The 18,296-nt window shown below is 37.0% G+C and overlaps 1 protein-coding gene across 1 annotated transcript; it reads left to right on the top strand.

Moving 5' to 3' along the window:
- Positions 1-27: 27 nt before the first annotated feature.
- LOC136266280 (sphingomyelin phosphodiesterase 4-like) lies at positions 28-9,157 on the top strand. The gene is made up of 17 exons (XM_066061290.1): positions 28-202; positions 253-456; positions 1,436-1,544; positions 1,619-1,683; positions 1,737-1,867; positions 3,774-3,915; positions 3,974-4,045; positions 4,103-4,245; positions 4,299-4,389; positions 4,736-4,845; positions 5,250-5,373; positions 6,003-6,042; positions 6,109-6,266; positions 6,533-6,763; positions 8,311-8,472; positions 8,527-8,664; positions 8,708-9,157. The coding sequence occupies exons 1-17, from the start codon at positions 113-115 to the stop codon at positions 9,068-9,070; spliced, it is 2,373 nt and encodes a 790-aa protein (XP_065917362.1). The 5' UTR covers positions 28-112; the 3' UTR covers positions 9,071-9,157.
- The last annotated feature ends 9,139 nt before the right edge of the window (positions 9,158-18,296 follow it).

Raw genomic sequence — 18,296 nt, 5'->3', positions numbered from 1 at the left:
AGTTTCGGCGCGCATGCACGGAATTAAAAAAAAGTTGAATTGTGGGATACGTTTTTCAAACTTTATTCCGTAGTGATAGATCTAGCGCGGTACATTAAAGTCGTTCTTAAGGATGGACCCCAACATTGCCCTACAAGCCACAGTACCAGTGACCAGCAAGTGCGACATAGTGGGGAGAAGTATTCAACTATGTGATGCGAAGGTAATACGGAAAATCGGATATCCCTATTTAACTTAGTGTTTTGTTTACAGCATCTTCACCAGTTTTTCCCTCACCTTTTGGCCAACGTATTTGGCTTTGACAGTACACCAGGCTGGGGACTTGGTCAGCAGCTGGAAAAGCAAGTTTATGACCACCTGAAGGCATTTCTGCTCCCACATGGACCATTGTTCAAGTTGATAGCCATCTTGGACAATGAGAATTACTACTATGAATTCCCTACTACATGCTTGCCAGTGAGTTGTGTGTGTGTGTGTGTGTGTGTGTGTGTGTGTGTGTGTGTGTGTTGTGTGTGTGTGTGTGTTTAGAGTATAGTATAATTTAGTGTAGTGTGTATATAATGTGTGTGGTGTAGTATAATGTAGTGTGCATGTGTGTCTATAATTGAGTTTTTAAACACCCAAAATGGAAATACTGTTTTTATTGGTTAATTGCACAGAACACTACACACCAAAACATTGTCTATGATGATTAGTTACTGCCATTGTCCTCAGTAATTATGCCCATGTGACTCGTGTGCTCATTAAAATAAGTTAGAACAAGTGAATACCAATACTGGATTAGTAGCTGCCCATTAGTAGCCATTAACTGTTCATTTTGGCACAACACAAATTCCATCTGTGTGGTAACACTTCAACGGTCCAGTTGTAGTCATCACTGAAGTTTAACAATTATGTAAAGCTGCGGTTTTCAGCTAATGAAAGATGTCAGGCTGCTTAGGCGTCACCATTTTTATACATAGTCATGTTTTATTGAACACTTATTAATGTGAGGTCATTTCATACGTTTATCACATTATTAATGTTTTACATGCCTCAGAGCCACAGGGACATGAGAAAATATCATGACTGTCATGGCAACATGAGAAAGTGGTAGCCCAAACTTTCACGACTGTCTTGTCTTCTACTAAAATATATAGTAGACAGCCATACTCTGTGCTGTCTACAGTAATGTTAAGGAATTTGTGTGTATATATTCTTGTATAGCCAGACCCTCATAGTAATGAGACATTTCTGTCACCTTCAACACAAGAAAATGATAGCCCAAGCATTTTGTGGCACTGAGATTACCTTCTTTGTCTGAATTTACAATAATTATGATCCACCTTCTCCAAAATGTTATTGCATATCACTGGTTTTTTTTAACTTTCTTTGCTTCTCTTTTTTTTGTCTTGTTTTGGAAGATGTTGTATCACTATATTGTGTGTTTTAATAGCAATCTGTTCGTTGCTCAATGGTGGATGGTGTGATACCACAGTATTATGTTGCTAAGCTTCAGCATCTCTCTGGAAATGAAGATCATTCGTTCTCTCACATTTCTTTATGTTAGTTGTGTATGTGCACACATGTGTGGTGTGTGTACTTGCAATATGTATGTTATAAATCTACATCCTTGTAGCGGCTTTTGAGTACTACATCTTCCATTTTGCCTACTACCTCATCTATTCAACCACACCAGGAACAGTTGAGTTACAATTGATCATCCCTGTTACGTGTATGTTTGTTTGTGCTCATAGCTTTGTCTGGCACCACTGCAGACGCTACTCTATACAGACTTATTGACCACTTATGACCGTCATTTTCTTCCTCCACAAGCAAGCATGCAACCTGCGCCTTCACCTTCCCCCACAAAGAACATTAATCCACTGTGAGTTAGTGTATTATCTTGTGTAAAATTCTGTTGTTGTGGTTTGTTGTTGTTACCTTCCACTGATTTTTTTTTTGCTAGTGTGCATGCACATGACAGGCCACATTGACATGCTTACAGAAGGTTGGTAACAGGCAATAACTTTTATAAAAGCATTTTGTAACAATAGATGGACCAATGCTGGCCACAGGCTGGCTGTGAATTTGTGCCCAGTATTTATTCCCACACCATACTACTGCTTTTATACGTGATGCATGACAAACTATCACCCATTACCACCTTAGGTTTGTGCCACCACAAGCTGATTGGCTATAACTAATAACTTATTTTCTTGGTAATTCACTATTTTCAAACCCTCGAAAATAAACTTGCCTTGAATTCTAAAAGAATCTGTGTGACAATGTTTGACTATTTATACATCTATGTGACCTGTGACCAATCTGAAACTTCACATGTTGGCATGTTTCATCGAATTCTGAATCATATTTCTAAATAGCCAGCGGAATGCTCAACTGAAGTTTCGGCACTAGTGGGTAAGTTGCATCTTGTATGTCTTTCCTAAAACCTGAACTGAGACAAAGACTGAGAAATTAAACAAGAACTCTTGTTTTGGTGAATGTGGTGGTATCAATTTTTTGCCATCGACACCTTATTTCTTTACAAAAAACACTTGAATAATAGTATTTTTCTATTCATAAATAGCATTCTACTATAAAGTTTAGGTTTTGTGCAAATATGTCTGTGGGGTTCTTGTAGATTTGGTCACGTATGGAACTGTATCTCCATTGAAGGTTAAAGGGATTTTTCTTACACTCTAACCTGGTATGGGCCATCTGCTGCTGGCATTGCTGTGTACACATACGTACATATCAGATTTTTGTACATGTGGGTTGATAATTGCTTACGCCTGTAATGGAAAACACTGTAATTTATTTATGGTAATACTGTTACAGTACTAGCTGGTTTGTGTCCATAAATGTATTGTGCTTGTTTTCTCTGCCTGTTGAAAGTTTTTATCACTTTCTAATTGTTAATTTGAATCATTCATCCTAAAATATGTACACCAGTTCTCCATGGTTTGATTGAATTAAAATCTGTGTGGGTTTATAAAGTTCAATTGAACCTAGATATACAACTTTGTTACCTTATTTTGTTTGCACAAGGCCAGATGTAAATAATGCCATGCAAAATAAACCCTGCAGGGTCTAATAGTAAGGGTATCATGATGTATAGACAATTTCACACACAGAAAGGAAGTCTTTTCCAAAGTTGGACCAATTTTTTTCCCAAAGTTGGACCATGTTTTGTTGGTTTTCACTTGACAGTCTTGTTGCAAGGATTTCAATAGAATGTCATATGTGTCATTAATATGCCACAACATAAATTATATTCAACAGGAGAAAACCTGGTAAAAATTGTCTATTGTGTATTTGTATTCACATTGATAACATAGCACACATCAGGGTATTTGATAAGTCAATGTGGTGCTCCACTGGCCCACTGTGAACACAAAATGACCCACACAACTCATGGTTTCTGCTCCAATTTTGCTCAGCGCTAGTTCAGCTTTGTGACTAATAAACATCAAACATAAGCTGATTGGTCCAGTGGTATACTACTGGTGAGCAGTAGATGTCTGGGTTGGGCCAGTTTGACTCAAGAGTTGAAATACTTATCAAAACCCTGGCACACATGTAATTTGTTTATATATTCAGACTAGCAGTTTTAGTTCCTGATGTTCAGTTTTATACAATGTTAGCATAGCAGTTACCACATTTGGATGCAATATAAGCTGTGGCATACAGTGTCATGGAGTTACATCACAACTATTTGCAGCATCCATGGGAAATAATTGTCTAGCTTTGCTGGCTATGATGTATGAATTTAGTAAAAATTCCTTTTGTAGTATACCAACAAAGAAGTCTGCATCACCAGCTACAAGTAGTGGCAGTGGTTTGGGGTTACTGAAGCTCAATGGAACCAGTCCTAGCCACTTACAGCAGCCATGGGAGTGCGTGGACACTTGGCGCACAGAATGTTACATACAGGCAAGCCAACACAAACTAGACAGAACTTGATAAAGAAAAACCATGTATACTTTTGTAGATCTTGATTGAGTTCTGGTTGAATCAGATTTCGTATGACAATGATACGCAAAGTCTATTAGATCAAGTACAGGTATGATAGTAGTTCTTTTCTTTGTAGAATTGTGTATCAAATATTTTTAATGTTTAGAATGATTTTTGTCCTACTGAAGAACATTGCCGACTGGTCAGAAACTTGCTCAAAGATGTTCATTTCTTCTCCAATGGTTCTTCCCTGTTCTCCCAATCTCTTCACAATGGCTACCTTTCCCAAGCCACTGACCGTCTCAGAAGGTTAACCATCCACTTGTTTATTATTTTGCTAATTATTTCCCACTGTTTTACAGGTCTATTATTCCTGTTTATTTCCAGAAGAAAGTGTACCAGTTTCTTAGGCATGCATTCAAGCACTGGGGAATGGACAGAAGCTTCAGAATTGTGAGTACATCAGTATGCTGTGGTCTAGTAAGGTCACCTGTCTAAGTAACTGGCTGTTTGGTTAAGTGGCTCTTTGTTCTGTTTGGTTAAGTAACTGGCTGTGATCATATGGAAACTAGTAAAGAAACTTGAAATCTCCTAATACCTAATGTAGCTACCTGCTTAAACAGGTTATTACAGTGAAACCTGTTAGTCAGGATAACACCTACTTGACAGTAATGGTCCCAAACTATCCCTAAGCATACAAACTTACAAGACACCTTATAATCATTGGTCAGTCCCAAGGTGTCCAAAATAGAGTGGGGGTCTCTGCACAGCATTCACTTATTGCATGTGATCTCACTAGGTGTTGGAGATATGGTTGACCTACATTCAGCCGTGGAGGTACATTGATGCCAACACATTTACTACTGCCAATATAACCCCTGCAATAAGGACACCACTGGATTCAAAATGGTATGATGTGTCTGCAACTTTTCATATGCATGTTCTGTTAGAAAATAGTGTAAGATAGAGATATTTTGTTATGAATCATGGTATAACCTGTTATCATTTTTAGTTGGTACTGGATACAGTTATACATGTATCACTAGCACAAAGGCAGTGACACCTTAGTCATTACCAAGTCCAATTACCTCCAGCACCAATCAAAGCCTTTTTGCTAATTTCTAGAAGTGTTAAGAGTTACTTTTTTTTTTTTTTACCTTAAACTAATTACTGACCAAATGAATCTGCTTAACTTGTCTGCCTCTCCTTACTCACTATTGTTCCTCCACATACATTGAGTAATTGTGACCTGTCGTGGTCTGTTAATTCCATTCTTCAAGTGTCTTCAATGTGATTCTTTTTTGTTGTTTTAGGAAGACATTTGTTTTGGATAACCTGTTGTTCTACACTAATTTGCTCCTACAGTTCCTCTCAAGGGCATTCCAACTTGACTTGACTAATAACAATGACCTCACCCTTCTCTTTAGGGTTGCTAAGGTGAATAATTGACTATTGTATACTATGTAGCAACTGCATAGTTACCATCTGTTGCGGCTTTGGTGGAGTGCTGAAACTACTTAAGTAGTAATGACGAGAATTCATAGTATGAAAAACTACTAGGGACAGGTGCCCTCGAAGTTACATAGTGATTTTCAGGGTCCTAGTTAGGCTCTCTCCCTTACTATATTTTATAATGAACTATTGATAATAAGACTGACTACTGTGAAAGTTTTTTTTCTTTTCTGTTTGTTTTGTGATAGGAGGATGCAAAGAAACATTTGCTTTTCCTAAAATGACTTCACCTCCTCCCTACCATTCTGAGGAGTCTCAACGTCACTCAATAAGGATCACGGTTTTTTCATGAGACACTGTGGTAGCCCTAGCACATCGCTTGCATGCACAACTTTGCTCAAGATTTTAAAAATTGCTAATTAAGGGGCGTGGCAACTGTTTCATTCATGACTCTTGTGAGCAAAACAGTTGTCACGCCCCTTAATTATCTTGATCAAAGTTGCGCATGCGAGCGAGTATGTAGTGCTTGGGCAGTACCGTAACAGACAGTCTTGTATTGTACGCATTTATCTGTTTATCTTGTATGATGGTTATGAACTCTTTGTTACTTGCAGATATTTTCTTATCCTGGTTTGAGAAACTTTATCCTTGAAGGTGAGATGAATTCCTGAACTCTTTATGATAATCATGAATATTGTTGATTGCGGGTTTCCATTATAGGAGAAGCTTTGGTGTGTGATACACACTTGTTCGCGAAGCAGAGCTTGCTGCGATCATCACCACCATCAGGTCTCAATGGCTTAAAGGGAAAATTTGTTGAGTTAGAGGGGCCATCATTTGTGTACCAACCTGTCTTCTCATCTGATACCATTGAAGCAGTAAGTGTCACTGTGGGTTGGAAGTGCAGAACACATCCACCACTCCATTTTAATCATCTTGTGCTTGTAATAATGTAAGTGCTGAGGTTTTAGAAGGTTAGATATTCATAATCAACCACCTCAGAATATAGTGACCATGTGAAATAGGTCTCAAACATAGCTAAGTTGTACTTTATGACCTCATTATCAAGGCCATGTTAAGTAATCTCTGATAAATTGCAACAAACTACTGTTGTGGTAAGAATATAATAAATTGTTTGTTTTAGGTCACTGTTTTGCTTCGAAAGCTGGAAAATGCTAAGATATCACTCAAATCACAGATCGCGAGTCCTAAAGATGCTCAGCGGAAATCTGTGTCATTTCTTCGTTCACTCTGGAATGCAATCGTTGATGATGATGTAGTATATGATCAACAGACTCAGGAGAATGATCCTGCCAAGTGCATCAAAACGATCACGGAGACACAGCAATACCTTCGGGATATTTTCCAGCTCACAGTACGTGCTCTGTAATACCATAATCGGAGTCATGTGACATTACTGCATCCTGTAGTGATGCAAGAGGTTGGGAATGTTTAAAAAACCACCTAAACATTGCCATAATGTGGACATATACTTAGCATTTACGCAAGAGTCAATAAGCGCAGGATAAAAGAAAACACTAGGAAATAGTAATCATCAGATTGTGCTTCAAATGTGAAATTAAAGGCAGAGTACTTAGTTTTCACTTTTTCATGCATACATAATACACATTCATGGGGCTAGGCTATCACGTACATATTTTGCAAGCATGATACCATTCTGTGTCCATTTGTTCATGATGCTTGAATAATTTGTTTTAGCAGTATTTAAACAGCGTGTTCAACCTCCTCTGTTTTGTAACAAGCCTAACTTGCCAGTGCAGTAGGTCCTGCCTCATATTTATCCCAGCTGTTCTATTATAGTAGAACCCCTTTTAATGGACACCCCTAAATGGCAGACAGCCTCTTTATAACGGACAATTCATAAAGTCCCAAATGCAACTTCCATTACCTGTGTGTATTAATACCCCCTCAATATCGGATACTTCTCTGTTCCGTAAACTGGACACTGCACATTTCCCAGACATGGCAAGCACTACAGTACAACACCTCGCTAATCGCAAACACAAGTAACAAAGGTTCGTTGCCAGTTACAACAAAAGTGCGAGACAAAGTGCTGAAGTTACAAGAAGCCATATACATGCATATACAAGTACTGTTAATGTTCTTACCCAGGTCTTAAAATAGTAGCTGGTACACTGTAAGAATAAACTGCACTACAGGATAAACTACATAATCTACCATCTTGATAACTAATCAAAATACGGAGTAATCCGGACAAGTCTCTATGGAGCATGTATAAAATTTTTGTGGTGCCTAATTGTCTGGCTAGTACAGTAGAGGCCACATACCATAGATAACCCACGCTCAATAACATCACTTCTGTTGTTCTGGTTCACATGGTACCATAACCCATCTTGTTCCACCGCTTGGTCTAGCTTGCTGTACATTAAAACTGATTATTTAATAATTTTAGAAAACCCCTTAAATAAGGACACCTCCATATAAAGGACATGTGTAATTTTCCCAGTGGTGTCCGTCTTAGAGGAGTTCTACTTTAGAAGATTTCTGAAGGTGTATGTTATATTAGAGTATTTGACCAAAATCTGTATAATCAGTAAAGTTCAACCTTCATTTACTGTATTATTACACTAGTGGTATTTACTTTCTCTTTGTGTGTGTTAGACAAGTAGAGTATAGAGGCATCCACAATAAGAGAAGACATTGATTCAACAGACTATATATAAAACCTTAAAAGGCAGTATACTGTTGTGACAATTAATTACAGGATATCTTAAAGCAGGTTTTCACTGCTGCAATTAAAAAATTATTAATTTAAAAGGGAGTAGCTATGTGGGAAAATCCCTACATTGGCATGTTACTGCCATCTGTTCAATGCCAAATTAAGGATTTTCCCAAGGAGCCATATATTCACTTTAAACTACATCTCTTCTCTCATACTAGTCACCTGCAATGGTCAACCCACTTCAGCAGCTCCCATCAACCATCAACCCCTCCTTTTTACATAATGAAACATATTTGGTGCAGCAGCAAGCAGCTACGCCCACTGATATCAGACCAGATTATGCTGGTCCTAATCAACTTTCTCCACTGGGGAGAATGCAAGTGAGTGATTGTGATCAATAATTTTGCAATCTGGCTACTATTTTATGAGCGTAGGTTATCAGTGGTCTGAGGACTTGCAACAATTTGAATGTGGAATACCGTGGCGACCCAATATTGCAGCCAATCAGATCGTACGAAAATCCGACATTAGTTCGGCTGCTCTACCAGTTATCAACCTACCTCAACAATAAGGTTTGGACTTGATCCTTTGACAACATTTTAAGTGTTGCTCTAGTTTTCTAGTTATTTAATGAACATGGGAAGTAGTGATCGCTTAGTGTGCAAGCTCGGTTGTCAACTGTTAACACCTCCTCATAGAGGAAGTCCTTCTACACAAGTTCCACATACTCCTGTTGGAGTAGCAACAATGCAAACTGTTTCTTCAATGATGGAACGCACTTCTTCTTCAGATGTTGAGTCATTGCTCCATCCAAGAATTAATCTGAGAGTGTTCGCTTCCTATTACACTTTCATTTACGTGCTGCTACTGTTTTTATTAAGTTGGATACTAGGTTATCTGACCACTGGCTTGCTTTTATTTTTTGGACTATTTCTATACATGGTCAGTTACAGAAACACAAAACACAAACATCACTAGCATTGTAACACTTGTACACACGTGTATTTTAGCTTTTGTGAATATCATCAATGTGTATAAATACAATCAAGTTTGTAGTTACCTATTCATTGTAAATTGAGGCAACGTGATTGGCTGAAACAATCATGTATTAAAATACTTGTAGAGTTTACGATCAAGTACTCATGAATACTTGTAGTCAGGCTTGTATGTGACCTGAGTTTATAATCTCTTCAAGTAACAGCAATGATAACACTTAAAGTACTGATGTTAGCGTTCCTTACAAACAATGTGCGTTAAATTAAACCAATCAAACCCTACAGCCTTTATGATGACAAAAATATGTCAAGGGAGCTGATCTTAATTTTACTATTTGAGTATAACAAAATCTATTAGTATTTATTTCAGCTGTACATTACAAATATTCAGCAAGAGGTATGATCATAATATACTCTAATAGAACATCAATTATTTCTAATACCCAACTGAAGAGTATACCTCCACAAAGGACCCACCACTGAATGTATGGTTACTATTGGCTATAGCTATAGACTTCATGTTGTATTTCCAGTTTGACACTTGGTGCACACAAAGGAGTAGAAGGACAGGATGGAAGTAATGCTTCATTGACAGTGATCGATGGGCCTGGTAGGCCTGGGCCCAAACTCTGGCGCTGCCATACCATATATGTAGAGGTTTTTGCATGTGCAAATCCTAGTACAGTGGCTAAAAAGTATTTTTACAGCTAGCCCTTACCTGAGACTGTGGGGGTGTTAAACATACCCACACAAAATCAGCCAAGCTGTGAAAAAATGGTGTGGCCTTAAAAAGCCTGGGTGAAAAAAAGTTGTGAATTCAAAGGTGGTGGCCAAGAAATGGCTGCAATGACGTTAATGCTAATAAATTTTAACAATGCACACAGCCATTATTAAAATTTTTTAGCATTAACATCATTGCAGCCATTTCTTGGCTGCCACCTTTGATTTCACAACTTTTCTCACCCAGGCTTTTTAAGGCCGCACCATTTTTCCACAGTTTGGCTGTTTTTGTGTGGATTTCACTTCTTTTTGTACTTTATAGGGCCCCAAAATCAGCCTATGGCTGACTGCAGAGGTTTGTTTTTACTCCCTGAGATCATGGTGGTGTTAAACAAATTTGCTTTTGTGTTTGAAGTACATTATTGTCATTATCATTGTGTAACAAACTGTCAATGAAGGGAATGATTAAAGGGATTTCTTACTAACTTGGGGTGGGTCTGGGAACATACTTACCTAGGAAATTTTTGCAACATAACTTTGGCAAGATTAAATTTGGAAGCAATTTGAGAGAAATGACTGAGATCCGGAACTATAGGAAAAGCCAAACAAGCAAACTTAAAAATATATAATGTATACACACAGACGTACAAGCCAATTCTATAGATCAAACTATTGTTTTATTAGATTTTAAGGCAATTACTTTATATCAATAGTAGACTGTAAAAAAAGACCATAATTATAAGTTGAATTGTAAGGCAATTTTACTGGACACAAATGGAAAACTTTTGAAAATGGCTATCTCAAGATTAGATCTTGAGGTACTTTTGGTAAAAAGCCTGTAGAGCACATAATATGTAATTTATTCTTTTCTGTGGTGCTGCAGCTTTGCTATTATTTTTTTAGTCTGACTTTTACAACTAGCCAAATCAAAATTTACAACTATACAGCATCATTTACAACTAGCTTTTTGGCCACAACTATAGCCCCTTTTTATAGCCTCTGTGAATCTTGTTAAAGCATTTATGTTTGTAACCCCTAGTATAACTGCTGTTTCATAACTCCTTTTCTAGATCCACAAAAGGTTGTATACTTTAGAGGGTAAATTTTTTTGTGGATTACCACCATTCAAAATTTTCACTAGTACTCCTTCAGGAACTCTTTTATGCAATACAGTGTACTTAATTATTATTATTATTAACACTTCACAGTGACCAGCACTGAAGAACAATACCATAGCTGCAAATTTCAAGGGGAAATTTTTCACAGGCAGCAACTAATTTACAAAAATCACATAATTTTCCCCCTCATCATACAGTATATGAGTATATGAGTTATTTGTTTTAAATCTCGGCCATGCATGCATGGCTTGACTTTTCTATTAGAGTTACTGACTGTTTTATTAGAGTATGCCCATTTCACTGACAAGTGTTGCAACATCCTATTATGCCAGTATTATACTTCAGACACCTATATTCCAGTATATAAAGTATGTACAAGTTAAGCTGGATCCTGAAGAACAGCTAAAAATGAAACTTGGATTTTTTTTTTCAGTCTCAAGAGAATTAACATTTCAGATGATTACAGGTGACAGTAAAGGAATCGACAACATGAACAGACACTTGTGGTTTGGCTCCATTACAAGTTCAGGAAAGGGTTGTAATAGACACAACACTTTCATGGCTTCCCCATAGGAAATGTACAAATTGACTGTAAATATTGTGCCAGCCATTTGAACAAATAGATTTTGAAATATTAAAATCTATTTTTAGCAGGTCCAGCAGTGCTACAAATTACCCAAATTTCAGGATTGTGTGTTATTGCATCCATGAGTTATTAAATATTTTTGAGAATCCAGCTTAACGTGTACATATAGCATGTGCTTCAGGGGCGGATCCAGGAGATGGCAAGGGGAGGGGCACAAACAGGCTAAGTTGTAAGTGGTTGGGAGAGCAAGATTCTCTTGTTATTGCTGCATTTTTGAAGCAGCAAATTAATCACCTCTTAGTAGTGTCTCACTGCTGATTTTTGCCATTTTGGACTTTGCAGATGGTGGTAAAGTCTTAAAAGACTATTAATGTCTTTAAAAGCAGCAACACGATAATTATTTTAGAGGCGCTTAGTATGTACGAAGGTGCTGGGTAACAATTTCGCAGCTAGTTTGATTGATTCGCTTTGGTTTTAGGTGAATTTGTAATAATAAATAATAGTAAAATGTGCATATTTTCAAATTGATCTTGGCCTGACATAAAGTTTAGTACTAATCAAAAGAAGTAGCTAGCCCATAAGGGGAGGATTTGCCCCACTGAGAATGCCCCATCCTGGATACGCCATTGTGCTTATACTTGAGACATTGAGTACCATCAGTTTTATGCTTTGCAGATCAATATAATATAATGACCATGTAGTTATAATTATCCAGCAAAGTATTCATATATTCTCATATTATAAGATCATGACTTTTCAGAAAGGATATAAGTCTCCACGCCATGCAAGTTTCCACTGGTCATATAGTATAGTTGTATGGTAGAACACCATAGTGCGAGAGTTGTCATTTGTGAGAAAAGCAAGAAACTTTCCATATCAATTGTGTACTCCTAATGACATTCATTTTTTTTGATATAATGCCACCAAATAATTTGACCTTTGTTTACTTTTGTGCTGAAAAATCATCATTTTTGTAGTTAACTTGAAGCATGGTACACAAATTGAAGATGCAATTTGACTTTTGTTTTAAGTCACTAGCTCATTCTACTCAAAATTGTGATCATTTTGATTAGTCATAAAATTCTCCAAATCTATCTGCCCTTGGGGTGTAAATTACCAATAGGCAGGTAACTTTACAGAATTTCATGGTTAATAAAAATGATCATAACTTTGGAATGAAATTAGCTACCTACTGATTTCAAATAAAAACTGAGTTGTTTCTTTCAACAAGGCCTTTAATTTGAAAGTATGTTTTAACGGTGTAAAATAATGCCTCAGGGAGATTAAGACAAAAATTAATGATGACTTTTCAATGTAAAAATGGCCATAAAGGTCACCAAAGGTCAAATATGCGATGGCACAATATTAATGTCATGCACTGAAAGCACTATATGTGCCAAGTTTGATGCTTTTCTCACAAAGTGCAAATTTATGCACTACGTACTAGCTACTCAGTGCTGCGTGCACTGTAAAGTAAGTGTAGTAGTACAGACCTTACTACCTAGCTATATTATGAACTCTTGGTGATGTTGCATCAAGTAGAGCCGGAACGATGTCATGTTACTTCATGAAGATTTTAACCTGATCAGTATGGTGCTACGGATTTTCAAGGTTCTGAAGATTTTAAGTGAGATCTCTATCACCTAAACTGAATTAGAAGACTCAGTCCAGCAAATATGGCCTCAAATATGAGTTCAGCGTGATAACATGTGCATGTATTTTCAGAAGGCTGCAGCACAAGTTGCTGTCAGACCTTTAGTGCTGGACACTGTAAAGCACCTCTGTAAAGCAGTAATAACAACAAAAGTGAGGAAGTCTACATTCAAGTCTACACAGCTGCACAACTAAAAGAGAACACATATATGCTCTCTTGTTGTATGTCACTGACAAGATAGGCTCTCCTGCATGCGGACTTCATCCAAAAGGGGTCAATAACATTGGGGAAACATGGTGTACACAATATAAGAGTAGAGCATGAAGGCTGCGCCTAAATAATTCGTATAGTTCGAGGCATAGTTATACATAGAGCAGTTTCAAAACCATGGTAACGGATCGGCAGCCATATTTTTGCACTGGGCAAATGCTTGATTTCCTCACTTTCAGCTCGACCATAGAGATATCAGTGTATGAGGTGACTGTTCTATTAGAGTATTTTACTTTTTACTCCACAACCACGTTCACATGAGTTCATAATTCAACAACCAATGTACCTGTAAAGCCGGTTAATCCAGGTTCTCAATTGTATTTGATAGTTGTACACCCCAGTTAAGAGTATAATGACATAACGGTCAGAAATTCATTTTGACACAGTCGTGCCAAGGATACTTTCGCGTATAGCTAGTTGACCTGCCGAGCACTGAGGTGCCGTCGAGCATGGGAGAAAACGTGTATTATTTTGTCCCCAACATCAGTCATAGGTATTGCAAATTTAGCTGCATATACAGTGAACTGTATTTATGTACGTTGCAGGATACGGTCGAGTAGCCGCTCTGATCGCGTCGATGTATTATATGACCACTACCCCATACTGTGCTGTGATGCTGTACCTGACGGCTGTTATCCTTGACGAATTCGATGGAATATTTTCCACTGAGAAAACTAAACCAAAATTAGTATTTTAAAACGCAGCGTAGCTATATAAGTTTAATGTTCTGGTGTGTGTCGCGGTGTTTGTGTGTAGTGTAGCGGTGTAGTGTAGTGTAGCGTAAGAAGTAGCTAAGTGTCCCTAATATGAGACAGTACATATCAAAATATATGATGGGATTTGTCAAATCAAGCATTTTCAGGTGGTCAACATTGAAAAGTTTTCAAAACACTGGGTTCAATAAGCCTTTATCTGTTTAATATCTTTTTTGAAACCTCAACTTGGTAAAACAGGCTGATCATAAAATCTCATCATTCCTTGTCATTCGTTGTCCAATACAAAACACATGTTTTTACACTACATACAAAAACACTAATTTACAACCTTTAACTCACAAAATCTCTACAGCACACCATACAATAAAAGAAAGCCCTTGAATTTCTCTATCCAATTCCGACTGTACAAATGGGAAAATGTCGCCATAGCGACAGTTATTTACTGCTGATGATGACATAATATGCGCTCCATACATTAACCTATTGCGAGTATTAGAAACTTTAATCAGTTATCTCGGCGGGAAAATCCCAATTTACAAGTTGTTATCCTCAACCAAATTCGCTAAATTTGGTATCATTCTATGTAGCAAAGGATGCTTAAGAAGACTCCGACCGTACAAATTGTTGAACAGGTCAGTTTACAAAAATATGTTTAAAAACACATGTTTTTATGGGCATTCTGAACACATAAATTTCGTGGTACAAGGCTCCTTTTTAGCTTCCTCTTCGTTACTACACAAGGAACTTACACATCACCTTTCATCAAGGAATTTAATAAACCAAACTTCGTGTCTGTTAACCAAAGTACACGGAAGTTATGGCGCCTTGTTTAGAAGACGGTGTTATTTTATACGAAACGGGCGTAACCCATTCGGAAATCCGGAATATCTTACACAAGTTTTGATATGACGTATTATGGGACACTTTGATAATTTGAGCTATAATTACTATTAGGCACTTACTTCACTGTGTATAGCATGCTATAAAGGTGTTTTGATATGCCAGTTCTCACAAGTGTGTAAAATTTTTAGCTAAGGCCACATAAACTTAATTATTAGTTTCTCATCCTCCTGCACTCAAAATAGCAGTGCGGGAGGGCAGATTTTTATTTTATTTTTTTACTAACTAAATAGCTGAATTAGCTAGTTAAAATGACTGAGAATGCAGTTTTCTTAGACTGCTCTAGCAAGGTACCAACTTTTAAAGATGCTGGATGGCTGCACTAAGCCACCAGTGGTGCAAAAAATCCTTGATGAGGTAAGAAAATGGCGATGCAGGCGGGGATAAGAAACTAATAATTAAGTTTATGTGGCCTAAATAGTGCATAAATCATGAGAGTTGTTGAAGATATCGATATAGTTTAATACCATGTAAATCAAGCTCAATTTTGCTGTCTAAAGATGACCCTGTAAAAAGCTGGTAAATATGATGAAATGCGGCAACTGATCATGTGTAGCATCTCATCTTTAACATGTTGTTTGAAACATTATCTATTATCCAAAAGGTAGAAAAAGTAATTACTCAGCTAAGGAGTTAGTTTTGGCATGTTTCAGTAACATCTGAAGTGAAGGAAACACACACAGTGGCTCTACTGCACTGACTGTTGATATACTTTGCTTTATTAAAGATGTATTAGTAAATGTTTTAGTGTACCTTCACATAAATTAGAAGCTATTTGCAACTGTCAGTGTCTAAAGTAGAACCGTCTCATAATATGATCAGCTGTCTCATAATTACGGACATTTACATGTCAGAAGCCATACAAAGAAATTCTGCTCACTTGCAAGCAATATCCGTCAAATTTTAATATTCTATATGGAACATATTGGTACATAACTGGTCCAAATTTTATTGCTTCACATGCTTTCTTTTCCAAGTTAGAGGATATTGAAATAGTTAGCATATTTTTCTGTCTCATAATTATGTACACCGACAACATTGAGACACCTTAAAAGTTCTTATCATTGGATTATGCTATATGGTGACTGAAGTAAATAGTCTAATTGATGATGAGTCTTTGGTCCAAAATTTAAGTCCCTATGAGTTATCTGTGTGCAGTAATATTCAATCATCCTTAAGTGTCCAATAATAGGAACACTTACCTTAAGTCGCCAATTATCAGCACTTGTCCCAAAGTATAGTGGCTACGAGATATATGGAGGCTACCCAGTACCACAGTGGGCTGCTATACCCTCTAAAACATTTCTTACAATTGTTTTCATTCGGTAATTATTGTTGTTAAAGTGATATACAAGCTATGCTGATAATGGAATTGCGTAAAAATAATTTTATATTGAAAAACAGTATGCTTTTGTGTCTATCCTGAATATCTCTCGAACAGCTGGCCTCATCTTCATAAAACTTCTGTGTAATGAAGTTATCCAAGGACTGCATCTCCCATAAACATTTCACAAAGAACCAATGAGGCATCTGTGATGGAGTTATGTACAAAATCATGCTTTGTGCCGATAATTTTTCAATCACAGACATACAGCGGGTGCCGACAATAGGTACCCCATGCTGATAATTGGCACACGATGTGCATTGTGATTTTCCTTATAACAAGACGTTCACTCATATGAGATAATTAAAATTTGGTGTGCTAAGAGACAAAGGACTGCTCTGTTAAATGGTTCAAACTGGAAGTTCATACGTCAATGAATGAAGGAATTACAATTGCATGATGAAATGGTGCTGATAATTGGCGACTTATGCTATAGTGAAGTGAAGTGTAGTTTAAGGTCATTTTGACAGAGTTCCACCTCCGATGGATCTGGTTAAGGTGGAGTCTCTTTTAATGGACTAATTTAATCTTTAATTTTAAATCAATTTATGTTGTTTGAAAAATCTCACTCTTAAGAAACATCTATAGCTACCTATAGACCCTGTGCGCACTAAGGCGTGGTCTAGCGAAAAGTTGCTATAGTTTCAGATTTCACGATATGATTTACAGGGGATTTTGGGGAGAGAGAAGTACTATATATTGCAAAAACTTTCCCTATAGGTGGGGTAACTCACCATGCAACAAGTATATGTTAAGTACTTTTACCTAGTAACTTATTTTTAACAGCACTACTCTGTTTTCAGTACTATTACTTCACATTACATTTTTTTTTAATTCCTAGCATGGAACGAATACATTTTTTGCCCTCAAAAAATGGCGGATGTGCTGATGTAATAGAGTGCCACACCTTAGTGCGCACGGGATGAAGAGGATGTCACTCCAATAGCCACTATACTACAACCTATGACCACAGTCAAAGCAAAAAGTCAACAAACAAGGCTGATTTTACATGATGGACAACAGTCACACAAAAATTTACATGAATATATATTAATTGCATAATATATAACTGATTGTTTATTAAATTAATATGGGAAAATCAGCCATGCAATTAAAAGGCTGCATTCTTTAGCATTGTGAATTATATAGCATGTACATATTACCAGTGCATAACTTCTGTTCTCAACAGGCTGTTGAGGAGAGCTACAACCACATGCATGCACAGTAAAAACAAACTAGTGAACGTCACTACTAAATGTAGTGAACGTCACTACTAATGGCTGCCACAATACTCACTATTTTTGGGTAGTGACGTTCACTACTAAGTTTATAGTGAACGTCACTACATTGACCAAGTAGTGACATTCACTGCAAAAAGTAGTGACGAAAAGTAGTGAACGTCACTACTTAAAAGTAGTGAGTATTGTGGCAGAGCAATTCACTACTAATTTTTTTGCAGTGTGTGCAGGTTTCAATAAGATTTCAAGATAAGATTTCACCTCTGGCATGCAGACCTGTTACTGTACATGCTGTTAGTATATTTTCACAGCTTGGTGGGACCAAATTTTAATGAATCAACATGACAAACAATTTGGCAGTATAGCTAACTATATGTTGGAAAATTTTACTAGACAATCAATATCACAAAGCTGTATACATTATGAAGAAGTTTGCTACAAAAACAGACATTATTATGCTCAATCACGGAAACACTGTAAATTTCACAAACTAACCTGCAGAGCTAGTTCACAATGCTTTGTTTCAGTATTACACTAATGTAGTGAGGATTAATGGGTGTCAAAAGGTATGAATGCACTGAATGCCATTAGAAGATTCCTTTGCAAGCATGATCTGCCATTGA

This window comes from Dysidea avara, chromosome 9, assembly GCF_963678975.1.
Source record: "Dysidea avara chromosome 9, odDysAvar1.4, whole genome shotgun sequence".
NCBI classification, from domain to species: Eukaryota; Metazoa; Porifera; class Demospongiae; order Dictyoceratida; family Dysideidae; genus Dysidea; species Dysidea avara.
This window is presented reverse-complemented; position numbering and strand designations above follow the sequence as displayed.

Excerpts from the sequence above, each read along its gene's own strand:
- LOC136266280 (XM_066061290.1), top strand. The coding sequence starts at position 113 with ATGGACCCCAACATTGCCCTACAAGCCACAGTACCAGTGACCAGCAAG. Across the intron at positions 457-1,435 it reads TCCCTACTACATGCTTGCCA|CAATCTGTTCGTTGCTCAAT; the intron begins GTGAGTTGTGTG and ends GTGTTTTAATAG. Across the intron at positions 8,473-8,526 it reads CTCCACTGGGGAGAATGCAA|GTTATCAGTGGTCTGAGGAC; the intron begins GTGAGTGATTGT and ends TTATGAGCGTAG.